The sequence below is a fragment of the Ursus maritimus genome, unplaced genomic scaffold, assembly GCF_017311325.1.
Source record: "Ursus maritimus isolate PB19 unplaced genomic scaffold, ASM1731132v1 scaffold_15, whole genome shotgun sequence".
Lineage (NCBI taxonomy): Eukaryota > Metazoa > Chordata > Mammalia > Carnivora > Ursidae > Ursus > Ursus maritimus.
The window spans coordinates 4051537-4074470 of record NW_024423897.1 but is presented as its reverse complement, the minus strand read 5'-3'; the positions used below and the strand labels follow the sequence as shown (position 1 = coordinate 4074470).

At 50.6% G+C, this 22934-nt stretch overlaps 1 protein-coding gene across 1 annotated transcript in view; it reads right to left on the bottom strand.

The window, feature by feature from the left end:
• The window catches only part of SH3PXD2B (SH3 and PX domains 2B), a 100472-nt gene that overhangs the window by 18352 nt on the left and 59186 nt on the right, over positions 1–22934 (bottom strand). The window contains exons 5-9 of the mRNA XM_040630290.1: positions 22797–22888; positions 18548–18573; positions 10525–10659; positions 5961–6065; positions 1359–1476 (exon numbers count right to left, since the gene is read on the bottom strand). Of these exons, the coding sequence (XP_040486224.1) occupies positions 1359–1476; positions 5961–6065; positions 10525–10659; positions 18548–18573; positions 22797–22888 (476 nt within the window). The remainder of the gene's footprint in view (positions 1–1358; positions 1477–5960; positions 6066–10524; positions 10660–18547; positions 18574–22796; positions 22889–22934) is intronic.

Genomic DNA, 22934 nt, shown 5'->3' with positions numbered 1-22934 from the left:
GGCACTGTGTTTCAGTGCCATTTATAAAAGGTCTTTTATAACCAGAGGCCAATTTCTAGGAGAGAGAAATCTGCAGAATTTGATGTATTTCAATCTTAAAATACCCTCTGAGAGGGAGTAAATCTTGTCCTCACTGGAAAACAGCATGCTACATCCGATCCAGGCCCTCGGTATGAGACAGCTGACTGCGGTCACGAAGCCATAAGCAGAGCAACACGTGCAGAGGTGAGTGGCTCTGGGGTGAGAAAGGTACAAGTTTAAATCCCGGCTCTGTCTCTTTCCAGCTTCAGTGGAACCTTCAGATGGTGGCATGCCTCGCTGATGTCCTACAGTAACCTCATGAGGGACCCAATGAAGCCACTCCTGAATTCTAGAGCCACTAAATTTTGGGATAATTTGTTATGTCGCTTATACCATCTATACATATGTTAGGTGTCACTGTCCCCACTCCTGCTTCACAGTCCCCTCTCTCAGAAAGTCTTCCTGAACCCTGGGCTGAGGAGTTTCTCTTCGGTGCTCCTGATACCAACACATCACCACCCTGCCCCGTAACTAAGCCTGACTTCTGTGCCTCTGCTGTGAAGGACTGTGTCACAAAGCCATGAACTCCCAGAATAGGGCTTGGCCGGGAACACATTCTTGGTGTGTGTGTGTGTGTGTGTGTGTCGAGTGAATGAACAAAGTGCCACAAGCTTGGCCCCCTATGAGTGACCCTAATGCCCTGCCTCACATCGCTGCACAGACACCAGGTCCCAGGGACCTCAGGCTTCTTTCCTTGCCCTAGTTTCTTGTGGCCACAGCCTGCCTACTAGGGTAACCAGGGAGGGGTGCCCAGGACCTTCATTACCAAAACTAGGAAAATGCCGGGCAGGCCAGAATGAGTTGGCCACCCCACATACTCCTGGGGAGCTGATTCATCACGCAGGTGAAAGAGCTGTGACAGAGAGCTTGAAAGCCAGTCTCCTGCTTTTACTACTGGACTCTGCGAGATGAGGGCACATGATCAGCTCGAGGACGAGTTACAGTCCCTGTGCTGTTATGCGTTGTACTGGTCTCAGAGCAGGGCTGGGGTGGGAAATCACCCACATAGGCCAGCCCGGCTTCTCCTTACGAGAGACATGTGGAGGTGGAAAGCAGTCTTGCTCAACGGGGTTCCTGCCATCCGTGTGTTCGGAGGTTTTGCTTATTATGGATTTTTAGAGAAGGATCTGGGTAGGGAGGGAGGCCAAAGGGCACCGAGGGGAAGAATCCTTCTGTGGCTCAGATGAAAACCTTACCCCATCCATGTGCAATCACTTACAGACCTCTGGGCACCCAGAGACCACGTGACCTGAAGCCCACCCAGCTGCAGCTGGTACCTGATCTTCCACCAGCCTTCCAGGTTTTTCTGGATGACCTCCACCACGGCCCCTCTCTCTAGATTCATCTCATCCTGGTCGCGAGCTGTGTACGGGTAGATGACTGTGTACTTCTCCTCTGCGGGAACAAAGGGATGCGGGGTTAACTCAAGGCCAGTGACAGTCCTGGGATGCTGATGGCCAAGGCTGTGATCCATGAGATGCCCTTGCCCATCAGAGGGAAGGATTTCTTCCAAATATTTCTGGGGACCCTCTAGGCCCTCATTTAGCTCTGGATGACCCTGTGCAAGCAGGAACAGGATGCAGGACAAAGGTCAGGTCCCAATCCCTCTGAAATCCCTGTGTCACACATTCTTCCTCACCTTCCTAAAAGTTGTGCTTCAAGGTCACCTTCATTGACCTTGTTTTATGTAGTATTCAGACCCATGGCATCCCCAGCCCCGTTACCCAGGTTTATTATTTCCCCCATACCAGGAACTGCCTTCTAACACAGCACATAATTTACTTATTTATCGTGTTTTGTGTCTGTGTTCCTTGCCAGAATACAAACACCATGAGGGTAGGGAGCTGTGTCTGTCTCGTTCATTCCTCTGTCTCTAGCACTTGGCATTTAGTAAATTAGTCAATGTTTAGTAAATGAAGGGCCTGGTGGGAGCCACCTTGCTCATGCCAGAGGGGGTTAACCCATCTGTGGCTCCTCTACAGCTCCTGCTGGTAGAGGGGTCAGGGATGAGCTGATTTCTGGCAGCAGATTGTTTCAGGCTGAAATCACTATCAAAGAGGTGACAGCTAGCAATTTCCTTCCTTCCTCCCTCCCTCCCTTCCTTTTTTCTTTAAAATTTTAAAAAGATTTTATTTATTTGAGAGAGAATGAGTGAGAAAGAAAGAGAGAGAGAGAGAGAGAATGAGCAGGGGGAGGGAGTAGCAGACTCCCTGCTGAGTAGGGAGCCTGACGTGAGACTCGATCCCAGGACTCTGGGATCATGACCTGAGCGGAAGGCGGACGCTTAACCCACTGAGCCACACAGGTGCCCCAACTTTCTTGTTTAATTTTTAAAGCAATTTTTGTTATCTAGCTAGTAACATCTTCATTTTTCATTAATTATTTTCAAGCTCCTGGATCCAACCATGCCTGAAGCTTCAATTTTATTTTTTATTTTTATTTTATTTTATTTATTTTTTATTCGACAGAGATAGAGACAGCCAGCGAGAGAGGGAACACAAGCAGGGGGAGTGGGAGAGGAAGAAGCAGGCTCATAGTGGAAGAGCCTGATGTGGGGCTCGATCCCATAACGCCGGGATCACGCCCTGAGCCGAAGGCAGACGCTTAACCGCTGTGCCACCCAGGCGCCCCCAATTTTATTTTTAATGTTTTGGTTTGTTTAAATTGAGATATAATTACGTTTAACACTATCTTAGTTCTAAGTGTGCCACATCATGATTTTATGTATAAACACACACACATATGGTAAAATCACTGCCTGCTTTAATTTTCATTAACGTAACTGGGGTGCCTTCCACCTCACTCTCCGTGGCTCCCCACTCTTTCCCCTCAAAGCCACGGGACCACTGCTCAGGCTCCGCTGGGAGACTGCTCATTGTCACACTCTGGCAGGGCCTTCCAGAGAACAAGAGAAGAGCTTCCGGGCTCCACACTGTCAGCAGTGACTGCTGAGACAGACGGATGAGTGTCCCAGGGGACCCTGGTGAGGAGAGGAAAGGGCCTTCCTGTTTTGGTTACATTCCGGCCCCCAGGGAGTGACTGAGCCAGCTGTGGGCTGGTGTTGATGGCCAGTGTGTTGGGGCTGACTCTCTCTCTTTGGGAAAACACCACAGGCTGTCTGTGGCCTGCCCAGCTGGTGTCGGGGGAGGCGGCAGCCACACAGGGAGGTTATTTATTGATTGATCTAGCCCACTGACCTGCTCTGTGGGGCTGAGCTGACTCGAGTTACACAGATCCTGTGCATGGCGAAGTCAGCTGTTCCCCTCACTCATGCTGGCTGCACGGTGGGGTGTGGGCGCTGCGAGGGGTGCAGGGGGGTCATTCAAGCCCACAGATGCATGGAAGTTCTATTTGGTTGGGTGAGAAGGGGTGCTGCCTGGGTCCTAGATGAAATGCAGTCAGTCCTGTGGGTCCTGGACTCCCGTGGGGCCCCGTCCTTCAGCTAAATCACACAGGGAGAGTCTCCGGCACCCAGAGGCTCTCCCTGGGCTCCATGAAACACTCAGCGATGCCTAACAAAGCCTAAGGTGGAGGCCACGCAGACTGCTGGCGGGTGCCTGCTTCGTATCCGTCTGCTCAGCCTCTGCTGGTGCTACCAGCCTCCATCCACACGGTGTGGGTGAGGCTGACCTCACCACTGCCTGGGGGGAGGGGGGTGCATGACCCTGCCCTGCCAAAGTGCTGTATTCGCCTGGCCACTGTGATGGGTTCGGGGACAGCATGTGACCCAAGCGGGTCACTCAGCCCCAGTCCTAGGACTTGTGTTGAAGGAGAAGCTCTTCCTTGGGTGGGTATCCCTGAAAAGCACCCGGAATTGCTGTCACGAGAAAATGGTGTCAGCAAGGCAGACAGCAGAGCAGAGGTGGGGAGAGTGAGTCCTAGGTCCCGACAACATTTTCAAGCCCCCGGATCCAGCCAAGCTTGAAGCCGGTTCTTCCCCAGACTTTTCAGTGAGGAGCTAGTACACTTCCCTTCTTGCTTAAGACAGTTTGACGTGGGTTTCTTTTTCCCTTATAATGTGTCTGATGAAAGACAGGTCACTGGCTCAGCATTAGAGAGGCCCCGGGCATTATTTTTTCACCTGGGAAACTTTAGAGCCCCGGGCCGAGAAACACTGCCCCGACCTACATGCCAACACACACAGGGTACAGACAAGGTCACCGTTTCTCACATGCAACAGGCACGGGCAGTCCCCGAGCAGGAAGGCACATGCGGATGCAGGGACGTGGCTCCAAACACCGAAGAAAACCCCAAGGCAGGCACCTTGACGCCAGCTGATGGCATACAAGTCCCCCAGAGTCCGGCGGCGGCCCGCGGGCCGGGGCAAAGACCAGTACCTCCATGAGACTGGACAGGCAGCATGTGGAGGTGAAGGGCAGAAGGCAGAGGTGAGGAGAAAACACTTCCAGTGTCTGGAGGCAAAGGGGACACCAAGCGCATGTTCCCATTTAGGAGTAATTATTTCTGAGCCTGTGCCAAACCCCAGGTGTCTGAAGAGGACCAAGTTCCTGAGTATTAACCTTGGACTTGGGTGCAGAGGCCACCGGTGGACATAATTCGATTCCTAGCGTGACTTATAAAGAGGCACTAAGAGAAGCCCTTGTGACAGGGGGAAGAAAAATGTACAGACTTAGGAAAATGTGGTATCTCTCCCATCTTCTAGCTGTGTGACCCCAGGCAGGTGTCTGTACCTTTCTGAGCCTGTCTCCCCATCTGTAAAATGGGTTAATAATCAATCCCTTACAGAGGGCTGCCCGTAATGGTCATCATTAACTGTCAGAGGGAGCTAATTTCCATGTGGTATATCACAACCCCTGAACCTGAGTTGATTCTTTAAGCTGGCCCAGCCCCTAGTGCCTAGAGGGCCCCACAAAACAGAGCAAACCAACAGACGTTGTACTCTGAGGGGTGCTGGCCGTAATAACACTAAATGCAAAACCATATACACATTTGTTTGTTCACCTCTGGGCACAGAAATATCTCCCTTCTTCTCACCCTCTTTTCTGATAAACACAGAAAGTGGTTTTGTGCTTTCCCCAAAAACAGATAAAAGCCCCAATGTTTAACCCTGGGTAAGGCATAGCTATATATTTTAGGTTCTCTGCGAAATGCTTTGCATATGGAATCTCATTTAATTAAGAAAAAAAAAATCCCATGATATAGACATCATCATTTCCATTTTTAGAGGAGGAGGCCAAGGCAGGGAGCAGTTACGCTGCTGGCCCAACTCTGCCTGCAATGGTGCAGCCGATTCACGCTCAGGTCTGTCTGGCTCTCAAAGCCTTCTGTTTATTAGCTAAGATGAACTCGTCCTGTAGTTTCAGGACTGCTGCTAGTGGGGCAATCGGAGTCAGTTGGGGGGTAGTATATCTGGCATTGCAGGAACCACCCTTCGGGGCACCTGGTGGGTAAGTTCTCCCGGTAACGGAAGTAGCGTGTGGGTAAGTGGAAAGGGTCAGCCCTAATCCTGATGCCCAGTCCGGGTCACTGAGAAAACACAGACGTTTATAGAAAGCTTCAGACGTCTCGCAAATGAGCTGGAAGGAGCCCCAGCATCCTGGCCATCAGAATAGTTCAAGGAAAGAATAGTGAGGTGCTGACGGTGACCAGGCAGGGGCCCTCCTGGGGTCCCATAGAGGTGTCAGGACCCCAGCTCCGGCCAGGCTCACCTGGGTTCGCTCCCAAAAGCCCCTAAGAAAGGGCAGCCTTGTCATCAGCCCCAACCCCCTTGGCCTTGGCTTCATGTCCTGAGCCAGCGAGCCACTGAGACTTGGGGGCAGAGGCTGAAGGGCAGGGAGGGGCTGGGTAAGGAGGTCCCCACATGGGTGATGACCAGCACAGGTCTCTCCGGCAAGCGCGAGGCTCCAGCTCCTTCCTACCTTCTTCGGGCTGTAGGGAAAACTCATCCTGCATACCGTCCTGCCCTTCCAGGCAGGTTGCGGGGACCCAGCCTTGCTCTTCGGCAGTGCTGACGAACCACCAACCTGGGAAAACAAGAGTGTAGACTGAGATTAGTCGGGTCGGGTGCGAAGCCTGTGGGGTCAGAATATAGTAACACGTTCAGCCACGGCCATGAGTCAATGCTCAGGATAGGGTGAGAAAGTCACTATTTTACTGTGGAACACAACTCCCCATGTTAGCTCTCTGTTAATTGCTCAGGGCAGCCTAATAAGAAACCCACTCCAGAGTCTGGGACAGGGGACAGAAAGGTCGTCCTGAATGACGAGAGTAAGGAATGTAGCTATCGGCTCTAAGGTATGCAAGGCCATTTGACTTGCACTATTTTATCTAATCTTCACATTATCACCCCCATGACACAGATGAGGAAACCGAGGCTCCAAGAAGTGAGTACACTTGTCCAAGTTCACACGGCTTAGGCAAGAGCTGCCAGGCGCACCCAGGGCTGTCTGATGCTGAAGCCACTGTCCTATTGACCTAGCCAAGACGCTGATCTTTTTTTTTTTTTTCCAAAGATTATTTATTTATTTATTTGACAGAGAGACAGCCAGCGAGAGAGGGAACACAGCAGGGGAGTGGGAGAGGAAGAAGCAGGCTCCCAGCGGAGGAGCCCGATGTGGGACTCGATCCTGGAACGCCAGGATCACACCCTGAGCTAAAGGCAGACACTCAACGACTGCGCTACCCAGGCACCCCCGAGACGCTGATCTTGCACTGGCTCTTGTCAGGGTCGATCTGGCTGCAGTGTAACTGCCTGAGGCCTCTCACCCAGACCCACAGGCCCTCCTTCTTTAGAGAACGAGCTCGTATCCTGTGGTAGGCAGAACCGTGACTTGCCAAAGATGTCCGTGTCCTAATCCTCGGAGCCTGTGAATATGGTAAATTATGTGGCACAGAGGAATTAAGGTTGCAGGCAGTGGGATTAAGGCCGCAAAGCAGCCAAGCTAAAATAGGGGGGCTATCCGGGATGATCTGGGTGGGCCCCGTGTAATCACAGGGAGGGCAGAAGAAGAGTTGGGGGAGATGTGGCTGTGGAGGAAAAGACAAGAGAGGTGCAGCATGGTGGGCTCTGAAAACGGAGGCGGGACCGTGAGCCAAGGAAAGGGGTGGCCTCTAAACGCTGGAAAAGGCAAAGAAGCAGGTCCTCTCTAGAACCTGCAGATGGGAACGCAGCCTTGCCAGTGCCTTGATTTTAGCCTACTGGGGGCCCATTTGGACTTCTGACCTACAGAACTTATGTTGTTTGAAGCCACTAAGTTTGTGGTAACTGGTCACAACGGCAATGGTAAATTAACACATGGCCCAACGGGCTCTGCACAATATAAATGGAAAAACAGGATCTGGGGGCATCTGGGTGGGTCAGTTGGTTAAGCATCCGACCCCTGGTTTTGGCTCAGGTCATGATACCAGGGTCCTGGGATCGAGCCCCATGTTGGGCTCCATGCTCAGCGGGGAGTCTGCTTGCGATTCTCTCTCTTCCCTCTCGGCCCCTCACCTAGCTCACATGCGTGCTCTCTCTCGCTCTCTCAAATAAATAAATCAATCTTAAAAAAAAAAAAAGACAAAGAAAAATAGGATCTGCTCCCCAAGATCACACACCTCCAAGCCTTGGACACCTCAAAAAAGAAGAGAAGGAAGGGGCGGACTAATGGAGCCGCCTTGCTGGTCTTACAGGGAAGCCTTTGTTTTTGACCTCCCTGGAGTGGAAATCAGCTGCTTTACTCAACTGGACACTCCTTTTAAAATATAAGTTTAGGAAGGGCGTCTGGGGTGGCTCAGTTGGTTAAGCATCAGACTGTTGGTTTCAGCTCAGGTCATGGGATCTGCCTGACCTCAGGCTCATGGGATAGAGCCCTGCATTGGGCTCCATCCTCGGCAGGGAGTCTGCCTGGGATTCTCTCTCCGCCTCTGCCCCTCCCCCCCCTTTCAAATAAATAAATCTTTAAAAAAAATACAAGTTTTGGTGGCTGGGAAGTGTGCATGCATGTGAATGAGTGAACAGGGTGAACAAATCTATGCAAATCCAGAAATTAGAAGGTATGTCATATGTCTTCCTAAGAACTCCTATTTGTAGGTATTTGTGTGGGGGTTAAGCAAACTGTCACAACACAATGACAACAATGTGTGCCAGACTGGGTCAGCACTTCACATCTACTACTGACAGGCTGGCTTGTCACACTAGCCCTAGGAGCTGCATGGGACCAACCCATTCTACAGATGAGGAAGCCAAGGCTCAGAAAGAGGCAGTGACTTGACTAAGGTCACAAAGCAGCAGAGCCAGGATTCAGCCCTAGGCAGTCCTCGCCTCCAAGTCTCAGCTCTCATCATTGCTAGGGGAGAGGAAACTGTCACGGCCAGTTGGCAGGCAGGTCATTTGGCAGGATCTTAAAATTCAAAATATGTGTCCCTACGGTTCCATACCGTATCTCATATCTAACCTAGGAAACACCCACCAACGTGCATGCGTATACTGTTCACGCCGGAGAAAAACATGGTTTATTCAGATCAAATAGTACGCAGATGGTGAAGGACTAAAAAGAGCGAAATGTTGACTCAAGAGCGTGTTGCAGATCGAAATGGTCAAAATGTACACAGAACGATAGCACTGGAGGTAAGAACACCTACAAAATTATATCAACACACGCAAAACATCGTCGCGCGCATATGGTTATTTATGTACGGGCACACGTGCGCACATGTGGACATGCAGACCACATACACCCACCCACATACATACGTGTGTACACACATATGCATGAAGACACACACGTACCTTATCAAGGATTCATAGTAAACTGACAGAAGGTCTCTGTGGGGCTTGGAAAGGGGATTAAGGTTGAATGAAGCCAGTGGAAAAAACAGATTTTATTATTAATGTTTTAAGAAGAATGTATCCACATATTACATGGGTCAGTAAAATAGAATTAAACATAAATGCTGCCGGCTTGTTGGCCACTGGAAGATGTGACCTCCTGCCGGCCCCCTTTCCCCCACTGCCTCTGGACATGCCAGGCTTATCCTCAGCACCCCTCCTGGCTCCTACTCTTCCCCCAGCAATGTATTCTTCCTGACTTTCGGCACACAGGCTGCTCAGGGGGGTGGGGGCTGCCTTCCTCAGTCCCTGTGAGGCATCCTAGCCACACCCATAATCTGCATACGCTCATTCCCAAGAATTAGATCATCTGCATATATTCATTCCCAGGAATGAGAGAGTCACATGGCCTTGGAGCCAGCTGGAACTGGTTTGGAATTCCAGCTCCAGAACCTGTCCTGAGATCTTGGGTGAGTGAGCACGGTACTTGGAGTCTTGTTTCTTCAGCTGTGATGTGGGGAGGGCAATTGCTATATTAATTAAAGAACGGGTTGGCCAATGCTGATCTCATGACTAATGGTAACGTGAGCCAGACGCTGCTGCAAACACAGTCTTTCCTCTCTGTTTGTTGGCCCATAACTAGCCACTGGGGTGTCACAGAGATGGGCCTGCTAATGATATTAGGCAACGTCACATTGTAGGCACAACAAAGCCCGTGGGTTTACGCCACTTTTTCCTGGAGGATCCGCTCATCCTTTACTCCTTGCTCTTTGCCTTCAGTGATGCCCATGGCTGTTCTTGGCTAAGGCAGGCAAGAGGAAAGCAAACCCACATCTCTGAGTACCTACTGTGTGCCAGGCCCAGGGGCAGGCACTCTCTAGGTAGGATCTTGTTTAATTCTGGTAACAGCTATTTGAAGTAGAAGCGTTTTCTATTTTTTAAAAGAAAGATTTATTTATTTATTTTTGGGGGGGTGGAGAGGCAGAGAGAGAAGGAGAAACAGTCCCAGGCAGACTCCGGGCTGAGCTTGATCCCACGACCCCCGAGACGGAGATCTGAGCCGAGACCAAGAATCAGACGTTCCACCGACTGCACCATCCATCTGAAGCCTTTTCTATTTTGCATATGAGAGAATTGATGGTCAGAGGGAAGCAGCAAGCAGTCTCCGAACCCTGAAATGCGGAGTTCAGATGGAAACTCAGACTAAGTGTCTGATCATACCACCTTCTGTCCCAGACCTGGCCAGTGTACAGGCCCAGGGGTCCCTGTGATGACAGGTGGGCCGAGGAGACAGGGAGTGTGTCCGTCCCACCAGAGCCTGCAGCTGATGGAGCCTTCAGGAAGACTCCCACGGTAACCAAAGGCAAATTTCCAGTGGAATGCTGGACTCCATGTCTCTAAGTGCTTTGAAACCAGAAGACACATTCATGAAATGCGACCCTTGGAATAAAGCAGTAACAACTGACCCAACAGGATGCCGGTGAGTTGTGACCAAGTGGGATATGTGAGTACAGTGATCAAACACGGGTAGCTTTCTGAGAGGGCGTCAGCTGGGTCTGTGGGAACCGCCCAGCTCAGACCAGCCATTGCAGTTTCTGTGCTTCCACATATCTCCTGTCCTAGGGGGTTGGCAGCAGGGTAAGGCAAGGAGGGAGGTGGCTCGGTTCCCCTACCTGACTCATTCTTCTCGATGATGTCCACCACCTGCCCCACGCTGAGGCTGATCTCCGAGCTCTCCTGCTTCTGGTAGTCTGCCACCACCACATACTGCTCCAGGACCATGGGGTCCACCGAGGTCAGGTCGCCCCCTGCGGATATAAAACCTTATCAGATGTCACCTCTAGCCACCACCCACGCACGAAGGAGCGGGAGCCAGGGGAGTAGGGTGGGTCAGGAGAACATTTCAAAGACAGAAAGAAGCTACTGTAGAACGTATCTCAAAGGTCACCTTATCTATTCACGCTTTCCTTCATTTGTTCATGCAACCACCAAAATTTACCAAGTACCTGTTCAATGCAGACACTGTGCGAGCCACTGGGGATTCAGAGTCGGTCAAGATATGGTACTTGCCCTGAAGAAGCTGACCGTCTAGCGGGAAAGTGCATTCACTCATATCAGTCTTTCCTTCCCTTCGTTCGTCCCTCTGCCATTAGCCATCCATCCAACCAAACACCCACCCATCCAAAATCACTCATCCACTAATTCGTGAAGTCATCAGTGATGTCCCAGACACTCTATTAGGTGTGGGGGATGAAAGTGAATGAAACAGATAGGACTCTTGGTCTCCAGTAACTTCATCGAGGTGGGGAGACAGACACACGAACAGATCTATATAACCATAAGCACATGGGATAATATAAGTATCAGTTTTTGAGCTGCATTGCTGGAGGAAACCAGCATGCTGGACCAGAATGACTGGGAAAGGGTATGCCACATTCAGTGGGGTGGTCAGCAAGACCTCCCTTAGGAGGGGACATGAATAGGAGACATGAGAGCATGGGGAAAGAACAGTGCAGACAGACTCAGATTTCCCGGGAAGGGGCCTGGGAGGAGGCCAGGGGGCTGAGTACAGTGAGCAAGGGGACCAGTCCTGTATGAGGACACACAGGTAGGCACGGGTCAGAACAGGCAGGTAAGAAGTTTGGGTTTTTTTTTTTTTTAATCCTCAAGTAGAAAGCCACTGAAGGGCAGCCTGACATTTGTGGCCACAGGGCCCTGGTTTTGCGACAGTCTTGATTCACAGTATTCCCTCCTACTGTTTCCATAAACAACTGAAATATCCAGGAAATCCCACATTTCTGTGTCCTAACACACCCAGTAATGGAGTGCTGTGCAAGGGCCAGCCCCCCTGGCCGATTTTGTGCGTGCTTTCCCAGCTCTATCGGGTGGCGCCTTGCTGGTAGCTTGGAATTGGCCATAGTGGGAGTATTTACACCATGGATATTGGCAAATGCTACAAAGCAGGGCTCTCGATCAGAAAGCTGGTTGTGAAGTTATTTCCCAGCACGCCAGTGCACCCCAGCCTCTGGCATCCAGAAGCAGCACAAAAGCCCTTTGTTAGAACCATGTGCTCTGAATTTCCGATGTGGAAAACCAGAATAGGGCATTGAAGCAGGGTGAAGTGTCACTGCTTCCTGGCTCTTCCCAGCTGAGGGTAATGGAGGGAAACAGAAGCCGGGGAGGGTCCCAGGACCACCCTGGGTGCAGAAAACATGGGAACAGAGAAAGAGAGCAGAGGAGAGAGATGGAGATGTAGACTGAAGGTTCGGAAGCAGGTTGGGAGGAAGGGGCCTCGCATAACGCCCACCGCAGGCTACACATCATACATAAACTATGTCAACACGACCACCTTGGAAGGCGGGTACGGCCACCCCCCTTCTATAGACAAGAAAAGAGGCTCCGAGATATCGAGTGCCTTGCCTTGGGTCCCACAGCTGGATGGTGACAAAGCCGGACTTGAACCAGGTCCACCTGGCTCAGAGGCTCTCCAGTGTGGTGGGGGGCATGGTGGGGGTAGGTGAGGAAAGAAAAGATGCTAGGGAAGGAAGGGTGGTAGAGGCCCGATTGCTTTCCTTCCCTGTGGGTCCCCACGAGCCTCCCCCCCGCCCCCAGGACCAGTTAGCCAGGGTCTGATTTCCTTGTGTCTCTCTGGGCTATCTTCTCTCCTCTAGCACCTCCCCCAAGGTCAGGATGCAGGGCTGATGTCCTCCTGGCCTCCAGCACGCCAGTGCACCCCAGCCAGCCCAGCCACTCAAGCCTTTCTGTAATAGCCTTCGAACAGGCTTGTTACGGCCCCCCGACTGCCCCCATTAGATCGGAAGCTCTTGACAGCAGAAGTCTCGACAGTGCCCTGGACCACCGGGTGCTGTGCTCACATGTGAGCAGGTGGAGGCAGACGTTGGCTCGCTGGAGGCTCCTGGCCACTGCGAGCTGGGGACAATTTCCCCAGGGGATGCAACAAGTAGAGACCAGAGTCTATAGCTTCTGTCCCAGGATACAGTGTGCCTTCGGGATCACAACCCCAGGAATGCAGCTACCCTTCTGATTTGGCACTCAGGTGGGCTGTAGCCAGGCACCTGTGCTTCCCTGTCTCTCAACCTGACAGAAAGAACTGGAGAGACAGGAGAGAAGCAGCCACCACACAGTCAGGTTGGAACGTGTGCCCACCGCTCAGGTGAATTCTCAGAGATGCGCCCAGGTCTTCCCTGCAGGAGGCCAGGGGGCTGGGAGGGTCAGGGACAGCCTGGATTCCCGCCTGGAGGTTCTCTGCTGCCACCTGGAGGCAGGTCTGGATTCTTTCTCACCCAGCCACAGGTTTGATGCGGGTGGACTTTCTTTTTTAGCACCCTGTCACCTGTCTTCATTCACATCCTCACGGAGCCCCATCCTCTGCACCAGGGTCTGAGTGAGGATTGTTTGGGATGGTAGTGGTGGGGGAACGACACGTGTAACTGGCCTCTATCCTGTCCCTCTGGTCTGTCTTCCACACGGCAGAGTGCTTGCTCCCAAAACGCTACTCTGATCATGCTGCTCACTGCTCAGCACCTGCTATGGCTCCCCATTGTCCTCAGGTTCACTGGACTTTGCTGGCCTTTATGGCCTTGCGTTTTGGCTACCTGATTCGTGGTGTACCTATAAAACCAGAAAGCATGACGGTGCCGTTGGACGGGCTGTTTTCTCTGCTCAGGATGCCTTCTCCTCTCCCCTGCATTCACACGGGAACCACCTAATCCTAGCCTCCTAACTGGTCTTCCCCAGCCTTGACTGCTACAATCTGTTCTTGACACAGCAGCTACAGTGGTCCTTTTAAAAGATGGGTAAGATCGTGTTCCTCAACAGTCACGAGCCCACAGTGGCCTCCACCTCCCTCAGGAGAAAGCCCCGTAGCCTATCAGGCCCTGCCCAACCCCTCTGTTCATTTCTTTTCCACGCTCCCCAATGTGGCACAGGTCACTGCATGGTTTAGATTCCTGCTCAAGTGGCACCGCATCAACGAGACCTTCTCTGACCACCCTGCACTGCCGCACCTAGTTTTAAGATTCCCGTGTTTAATGCATATAAAGTCCCGAATTCAAGAGCGATATTCTGTGCAATTCATATGGTGGGGCTGAGTGCCTCACCTGTTTTTATTTCACCACAGTGTTTAAAAAATCATAGATTCTATATATTTACTTGTTTCCTTGTTGTCTGTTTTTCCCTCTGGAACATAAGCCCCATGAGTGCAGGGACTCAGTCTCCTGTTAACTGTTGGATTCCCCGTCTAAAGGTTCACAGGCCCATGGTCTGTTGTGGTGCGAGGGGAATTAGTAAAGAGAGTGTGTGTGTGTGTGTGTGTGTGTGTGTGTGTGTGTGTGTTTTAAAGTAGGCTCCACACCCAGTGTGGAGCCCAATGTGGGGCTTCAACTCATGACCCTGAGATGAAGAGTCAGATGCCTAACTGACGGAGCCACCCAGGCACTCCAGGAAAGTTTTTGCATTTTTATTTTATTTTTTAATTTTAATTTAATTTAATTTTATTTATTTTTATTTTTTTATTTTTTATTTTTATTTATTTATTTATTTTTATTTATTTGACAGAGATAGAGCCAGCCAGCGAGAGAGGGAACACAAGCAGGGGTAGTGGGAGAGGAAGAAGCAGGCTCATAGCGGAGGAGCCTGATGTGGGGCTCGATCCCATAACGCCGGGATCACGCCCTGAGCCGAAGGCAGACGCTTAACCGCTGTGCCACCCAGGCGCCCCAGTTTTTGCATTTTTAAAGGGTTGTAAAGGAGAATGAGAGGAAGAGGAAAAAATTATTATTATTATTATTATTATTATTATTATTATTATTATTATTATTGACAGGGCCTGTATGTGGCCTGCAAACCCTGAATATTTACTATCTGGCCCATTAGAGAAAAAGTTTGGCAGCCCCTGGCCTAGAATGTGGATGGCACCTATCAGGATCAATAAATACCTTAAGGAAAAAAAAAAAGAATATTCTAAAACTCACCTTTAAAGGACTTCCTACCCCAGAAATAAATTAAAATGCCTTCTTTTAGAGCTCTTACAACATTTTGTTTACCCATCTATTTTTCCTACCAGACTGTAAGAATACTTCCCACATCTTGTTTACCTTTGCATTCCCCAGGGGCTTAGAGCACTCCCAGGCGCACAGTAGGTACTTAATAATCATTTAATAAATAACTGTGTCTGTCTTGTTCACTCAGCACTTAGCACAGACACTGAATGGATATTTGTGGAGTGAACAAAGGACATAGGGAAACTTCTAGAAACTCTTCTGCTTTGCATGGCTCCAGGCCTCCTCCTAGGAGCACACAATGCTGACAGTTATAGCAGGCACCTGTCCCATCTCATGGACAACCAAAGATGACTCCCTGCCTATAAGCAAGGACAGAGCTTTGATGAAGTCAGGGTCCGGTTAAGTCCAGCTACTCGGTCCAAAAATTCATTGTTGCCACCCAGTCTGAACAACTGATGGTACGTTTGTACCACATACAGTTTTCAGGATTCCAATCAATGGACTGATCTATTCATTTCTGCACTAACTCTCCCAACAAGGCTGCCAAGGGGGTTTGGGAGAATGAAAAGCAGTGACGGAATCAGAAAATCACGGGACTCACTGCAAACGAGACACCAATCCAGGAAACAGGGAGGTCAGGGAGCAGGGTTTAGGACTCTGGGCTGGCGTGAGCACATCTGCTACTGGCACAGGGCTGGAGCCCATACTTCCTCCAAAACTCGCTAGGGGCCACACCTGTGTCTTACCTCTCCTTGTTCTAGGACAGCAGCTTTTACACTGAACTTCCTGCCCTTAAGTGGTTTGGAAAAGAGTGCTTGGGGCTGCTTTTCCTGCACCAGTTCTTCTGCCTTCCTTTTACCCAGAGCACTCAGTTTATGAGAACGTCATTCGTTTGATGGGCCAGGATTCTCAAACTAGGCTTCAGGCCAGCTAGGCGCTAGGTGGGGACACCTACTGGTGGACAGTGATATTGCGCCCAAGCTCTATAAGGCATAGTAACGGCAATACCTAGAAGTTCACGCAGGTGGCTAAGTACGAGGAGTTGCAAGCTTGAAATCTAAGTATTCCTGTGTAAGGAACGTCATTCTTGTGGTCCAGCGGGAATCAGAGAAGGAACAGGTCAGCAGAGAGATTCCACAGTGGAAGGGTGATTTTAATGCTGAGGAAGTGCTATAATATAGTCTCAAGAGGTATAGTGCCCCAGGTACCATAGAATTTTCTAACTGGAATGTTTTTATTCGTGACGACATGTCTTGAATTTTAAAGATAACTGCCATGGACAGCATTTTGTCCCTCCAAAATTCATATGTTAAGACTTAACTCTCAAAGGACGGCCTTTGGAGGTGGGGCTCTGGGAGGTAGTTAGGTTCAGATGACGTCATGAGCTGGCGCCCCCACGACAGGGGCAGTACCCTTACTAGAAGAGACAACAGAGAGCTGGTTCTTGCTCTCCCTCTGCCATGGGAGGACACAGTGAGAAGGCAGCAGTCTAGGTTGGGAAATAAGTTTCTGTAGTTTAAGCCACTCAGTCAATAGTATTTTCATTATGGCAGACCAAGCCAGACTAATACAGTGAGTAATGATAAAGTGGGATTTTCTTTCCAGAAATTCACTATACTGCCAGTCTTGCTGAAAGAGCCAGTAAATCAGAGAATACTGCAATAAGCCAAGGGTAGAAAAATCAAGAAGAAAGATGCTCTTTAAATAATCACATGACCTCTTAAATTTGGTGGGAGGATTTTTTTTCCTGAAGAATGAGTAGAAGTTGAGTCCACATTAGCCCAAGTCTACAGGAGCCAGGCAGCCAGCCATGACTAGCAAACTCTGGAGACAGATGAGCTTTCTCCAATTAGAGTTCTGGCACAGAAATCTCAGGGTTTGGGCTGTCAACCTTAAATCCCTTTCAGAGGCAATCAAGAAGGCTAGTTCTAACATAAAGGTAGTGTTCAAAGGTCAGATAAGAAACTAAGGCTAATCCCAGCATGGGTCTTTAGCCTGAAAGAAGAAAGATGCTATTTTCCAACCAGCTGAACTATAAATAAATCCATCCCCCATCATTGCAGATGAATGATGTAATAGTCGTCACCACAAATTAGAGCCTCTTCTCTCTTCCAGACCAGTCCCCTCATCAAGCCTGTTCTGACCGGACACTTTGGTTTTTGCAAACCAGAGCTGTCTCTTTCCTCTACTCCGTTAGCCGTTCCCTCCAAGAACGTCTCTGCACACTCAAAGCCAGAAACTCTGTGACCAGCCCAAGAGTGGCTGTTCCTCTTCTCCTCTCTGTTCTTTTCTAAGAAACATATCATTATGCTCAGAGCTCAAGGACCATTTGCAGCTTTAACAGGATGCCATGGCTCCGGCCAGTACCTATTAAACCCAAAAGTGGAGCTATAAACAGACTGGGTGGGAAAAGGCAGGCGTTCATTCCAGACGCCAGACCTTGAGGGAAAGAGACCCAGCTCCTCTCCACTCTTCCTTGCAAGAATGGCCTGGGCCCTGTAAAGCTGACCACAGGCCTTGCACCCAGGGGGCTGTAAAGGGACCAGAGCCATTGAATTTCAGACATGGACACCCATGTGCTTTGAATTAATGGTAGCAGTATAAAGACAGCAGTAAACACGTAGCACTTAAAATATGCCAGGCATTGTTCTAAGTAATTTATACATATCACTATAAATCTTATAATAATCTGCCAAGATAGATTATTATTATCCCCATTTTACAGATGAGGCAACTGAGGGCCCTGAGAGAAGGCATCCTTTTTCATGTCCAGGATCTCTGCTTAGCCCCTCCTGCCCCCACATCATTACCAATGCCCTCAATCTTCCTGGAGTCCTAGATGCATACAAGCTCTGGGATTCTGGAAGCTCTGAAGACCACGCTGGCTCCAGGTGTGGTGGTGCGGGCAGGGGATTTCGTAGATGTGGGGGGGGGGGTAGGATAATCCTGGGTTGCTGGAGGAAAAGGTCGGACTGTTGTGAATCTAGAGTTATCAACCCCAGGCCTTCAAAGACTGAATCATTCCTTTGGGCATACTTGAATCCCCACCTTCTCTTTTTCCATCATTGCTCTGTGCCTTCCACGGAGGAGAAGGGAGGCTGGGAAGGGAGAGAACGGATGCTCAGGAGAAGGGAGTGAGTGCCAGAGGTGCTGGAAAGAGCGGCCGTTATTGCCCAGAACAGTGGCCGACTAACAGAAGCACAGAGGCTAGGCTCCCCCCATGCACCTCTTCTCAACCCCAACTGCCCTTTGCCCTGTGGAAAGCTCCCGCTCACTCTTCAAGACCCAGCGTCCCTTCTTTTTTGACCCCTTCCAACACCTGGGAAGAACGCTCTCAGCTGTGAGGCACCACATTCCTCTGTCTACAGCAGCGTAGAGGTACGTAACCCCCTGTGGCTGCTCCCCTACTCCTCTGAGGCATTCTCAGGAAAAGACAGCAGGTCTTATCCAGTCTGTAACTTTTTGGTATAGGAAAAGCAACAACCTCCAATTCTTTTTTTGGGAAACAGGCTGGAGTATCAACCGATCAACCAAGCATGCACGCATTCATCCAACCACCTACCCACCCAGTCACATGCTGTATCCCTCAGGCAGTGCCCAGGGCCTGGCGATCATAGGGGCTCAGCAGGGGTATGCTGAACATTGAATTAATGAAAATGGAAAATATTCTTACCAGATTTCTTTTTCCCAACATGTTCCCTGCACAGGAAAGAAGAGGGTGGGAGAGAGTAATGAGTCAGTACCGTTACATACATGGCGACATGAGTTATTTCATTAGGAAGCTGAGATTCTCCATCCCGCAACATTTCCCGTGAATGAACACCAACAGAGGCAGCCCCAGGGACCCAGACTCTTTGAAAAAGAAAGAATTCCTCTTAATTTTCTCCCTTTGCCCTGGTGAGTGCTCTGGCGCCCTGGGGACCAGCATCTCTACTCTATTTGCAAAGCAGGGGGCCCTAGGGAGGGGTTAATGTGGGGGCACGCAGTATGAAAACAACATCAGGCCCCCATGTTGCACTAGCCTGATGTGCACCCCGCCAGGCACAGCAGAGGCCCTGCCTCACTTCTTGGGGCTGCCCTGAGCTGTACTCCTGGAGCAGAAAGCTCTTGGGGGTAAGTGGTAAGCGGAACGCATGAAAACTGTGTAGAAGTCTGGACATCAGTGAATAAAACACATCTCTCTTGCCATGACATAGAGAGTACTACTGTGGGCTAGAATTCATACAGAATGATGAGTACGGACTACATGCAGCTGCATTACCCGCACAATATTACAAATGGAGGATCACAAAATACTTTGAAGTGAATTATCCCATTAGGAAAAAGGTTTCCTATGTTATAAAGGGACAAGGGAGGTGACAGGATGGTTGGGTTGAGATAGATACTGTGGCAGCAGTAACATTAGCTAATAATTACTAAATGTTATTACCCCGTGCCACTATCCTGCTAGGTACTTCTCGTTCACTCATTTAATAGTCATAATAACCCTTGGAAATAAGTACTCTTTTTTTTTTTTAAAGATTTTATTTATTTATTCGACAGAGACAGAGACAGCCAGCGAGAGAGGGAACACAAGCAAGGGGAGTGGGAGAGGAAAAAGCAGGCTCATAGCGGAAGAGCCTGATGTGGGGCTCGATCCCATAACGCCGGGATCACGCCCTGAGCCAAAGGCAGATGCTTAACCGCTGTGCCACCCAGGCGCCCCGGAAATAAGTACTCTTTTAATGCCCATTTTCTAGATGAGGAAAAGGAGGCCCAGAGAGGTTAGGTAACTTGCCTCAGACCACACAGCTAGCAAGCAGCAAGCTGAACCCAGATCTACCTAATTTTTAAAAATGGAGCTGTAATTCACACACTATAAATTTCATTCTTTTAAAGTGTAGAGTTCACTGGTTTTTAGCATATCCATAAGGTTATGTAATCATCACCATTACCTAATTCCAGAAAATATTCATCATTCCAAAGAGAAACCCTGTACCTATAAACAGTCACTTGCTGCTCCCACCCCTCCCAACCGGTGGCAAATACTAATTTGTTTGCTGTCTCTAACGATCTGTCTATTCTGGACGTTTTACATGAATGGGATCATACAGTATGAGGCTTTTTGTGATTGGCTACTTTCAGGCGGCATGTTATCAAGGGCCATCCACAGCGTACCACGGATTGAGTGTCTTATTCCTTCTTACGGCTGAATCAAATCCCGTTGTGTGGGTAAAGCACACTTGGCTGATGCGTTCATCATCCACATTTTTGGCTCTTGCGAATCAGGCTTCTATGAACATTTGTACACAGGTTTTTGTGTGGACATATATTTGTATTTCTCTTGGTTCTAGGCTGGAATGGAATGCTAGGTCCCACGGTAACGCCAGGTTTCCCTTTCTGAGGACCTGCCAGGCCGTCTCCCCCAGCAGCTGAGCCACCTTACGGGCCGGCCCGCAGCGCTGGAGGGCGCCAGTTTCCTCACATCTTCCACAACCCTCGCTGCTCTCTGCGTTTTGATTGCCGCCACTCTAGTGGGTGTGAAGTGGTGGCTCACCGTGGTTTGGATTCGCGTTTCCTGATGGCCAACGAAGCCGAGCATCTTCTCATCTCTGCTTATTGGCCATTTGTGTATCGTCTCTGGAGAAATGTCAAATTCAGTCTGACTTTCAAGTCTGGCTTTTTCACCACTACGTAATGACCCTGTCCCTGTCACCGCGAGCATGGTGGGAGAGGGTGAGGGGGCTAAGCCAATCCCCCGAGCCTGGGGCTGCACTCCTGTGCCCCTGGGAGGAGGAGCAGGCTGGCCCCCGTGCTGGGCTGTGCTGGCCAGTCGTGATGTCCCCTGGCCACGCGTTACCTCATCGTCCCTTTGCGGGGGAGGGAGAGAGCAACAGCAGAATAATCTAGCTCATGTTTGCTGGCACTCTCTGGGTACAGGGTGCTGGTCAGAGTGCTGTATCCGGACCCACCCGATGAACCCTCAACAATAATCCTTGAGAGTTACTCCATTTCACAGATGCAGACACGGAGGCCCGGAGAGGGGACGCACCTCACCCAACATCAGAACCAAGGGAGCCCGGCTGGGGCCTGCTCTCCTGACCAAACGCTGGCCTGGCCTGTAGGTGAAGTCTCCTTCTTAGCAGCCAGCTCCAGGACACACCACAGAGGTCCCTCAAGGCTGCCTCTGTGTAAAGCACCATCTGCCCGTGTTGCTGTCAAGGCCTGTGACCTGAGCCACGGGCCAGGCTCCTTGAGGTCCTGGGCTCCTGCCTGCCGTGTAGTCCTGCTGGTGGTCTTGCTGTCCTGGCTGGAGCCCGGAGTTAGGGGCAGCAGGGGGCTCTTGGGTTCAAGCAGCAGCAGCATGTGGGGGCTCCCACAGGCACATCATCTCCTCTGTGTGACATGCTTGGGACGGTCCCAAGCTTTCCTGTGCATGGCAGCAAAGAACCTTCCTCTAACAGCACCATTTGGAATCCATCTTCCGTCTCCCTAAAGACTGCTGGGAATGACCCCCAGTTTCCAGCTTCAGCCCTAACTCGGGTATGAGCTTCAGGATCCTGACCAACGGACCAGCTGTTCTGCTGCTGTTTTCATTACTCCCTCAACCAACAACCAAGGCCCATCTGGGACGGATTGCCCACTGTGGCCCCAGAGCCATTCACTGAGCCATTCACTGAGCCCTTGGCAACCTTCCCACCTTCCTTCCACGTCAAAGCCTGGCTTGAAGACAGGAAGGTATCACCAGGTAAGTACCTGCCGTGCACCGGACTCTCCTTTATAGTCAGGATGGTGTTTAATCCTCACAACCAAGACGTGATCGAAGTTAGCCAAGACCACTTTACTGATGAGGGAACAGAAGCTCAGAGAAGTCAAGACACTTGTTCAAGGTCATACAGCAGGGAAGGGACAGAGACGTTGGGACCTTTCCCTTCTTTACAGGAAGCCTCTTGGAACTACATACATACACTCCAGCAGGATGCTGGTAGCTTACCGCAGCTGGTACCGTGTGCTTTCTTTGGTGTAGTCTAGGCTACGTTTCGTATTTTTAGTGGCTGTTCTATTTGTGTGTGTGTGTGTGTGTGTGTGTGTGTGTGCGCGCGGGAATGCCTGCACCAGCCCCCACCCCCCCTCTGGTCAAAGAGCCTGGCTGGCACGTCTCAGCCCTTCCTGACAGGTGCTGACTATTGCTACTGTGACCCCACGACCGCCCCGCACCTGTGGGCTGGTCTCCCCTCCCGCTCTGCAATTGCTCCATTAGAGAGAACTCTTCTTTCTGCAGATACGCATGGTGGTTCCCCCACAATTAAACTTTTTAAAAAGCACTAAGTGTATGTCAGTGTTTCAGGCTGGCAGGGCCATTGGTGCCATCAACTCCTGGTGTGTAAAGCCAGCAGGCAGGGGGGTGAGAGTCTCTGCAGCGTGCGTGGGCCACCGGGACCAGCAGCTACGCACAGACAGGCACCTGGGAGTGTTTTCTGTCTGCTGTAGGGGCTGCGGTGAACCTTTTGGACAGTGTTAGACCCTGGATGACCAGGATCAAATCTTGGCCCTGGCCCCGTCACTCACGACTGCTGAGAGCTCGTGCAGGTCTTGTCACTCATTCATTCGTATCCCTCAAGGTCATGAGCACATTGGCCCTTGTGGGCAAGGCACCAAGATTGATCTCCTGCACAGGCCTCACCCCAAGGACGCCCAGCCTCCTGCTTCCACCACTCTCCATGCGTGCCTGGTAGGTGCAGGCGTGTAGGGGATTCCAGGAGCGACCCTAGGCCAGCTTCCTTCCCCTGTGACGGCCACGTGAAGCAAGGCCTCACAAGGGCTCAATCAGGGTGGTCAAGTTTAATGTTTTACTTTGCTCTACTCCAATTCCTCTTGGGGCCGGCCTGGGAGCCGAGACAGCCATGAGGGCACACTCTGGGGACGTCCACACACCAACTTACTCTTTGGGGGGATTCAGGTCCTCGGGTCTTGTCTCAAAGAACTGCAGCACCTCATCGCACTGAGAGATATAGGGGGGCAGCTGGATCAGGGCCTGGAGAAGAGACACAAATGAGTCCAAAGGAAGGAAAGGGGTGTCA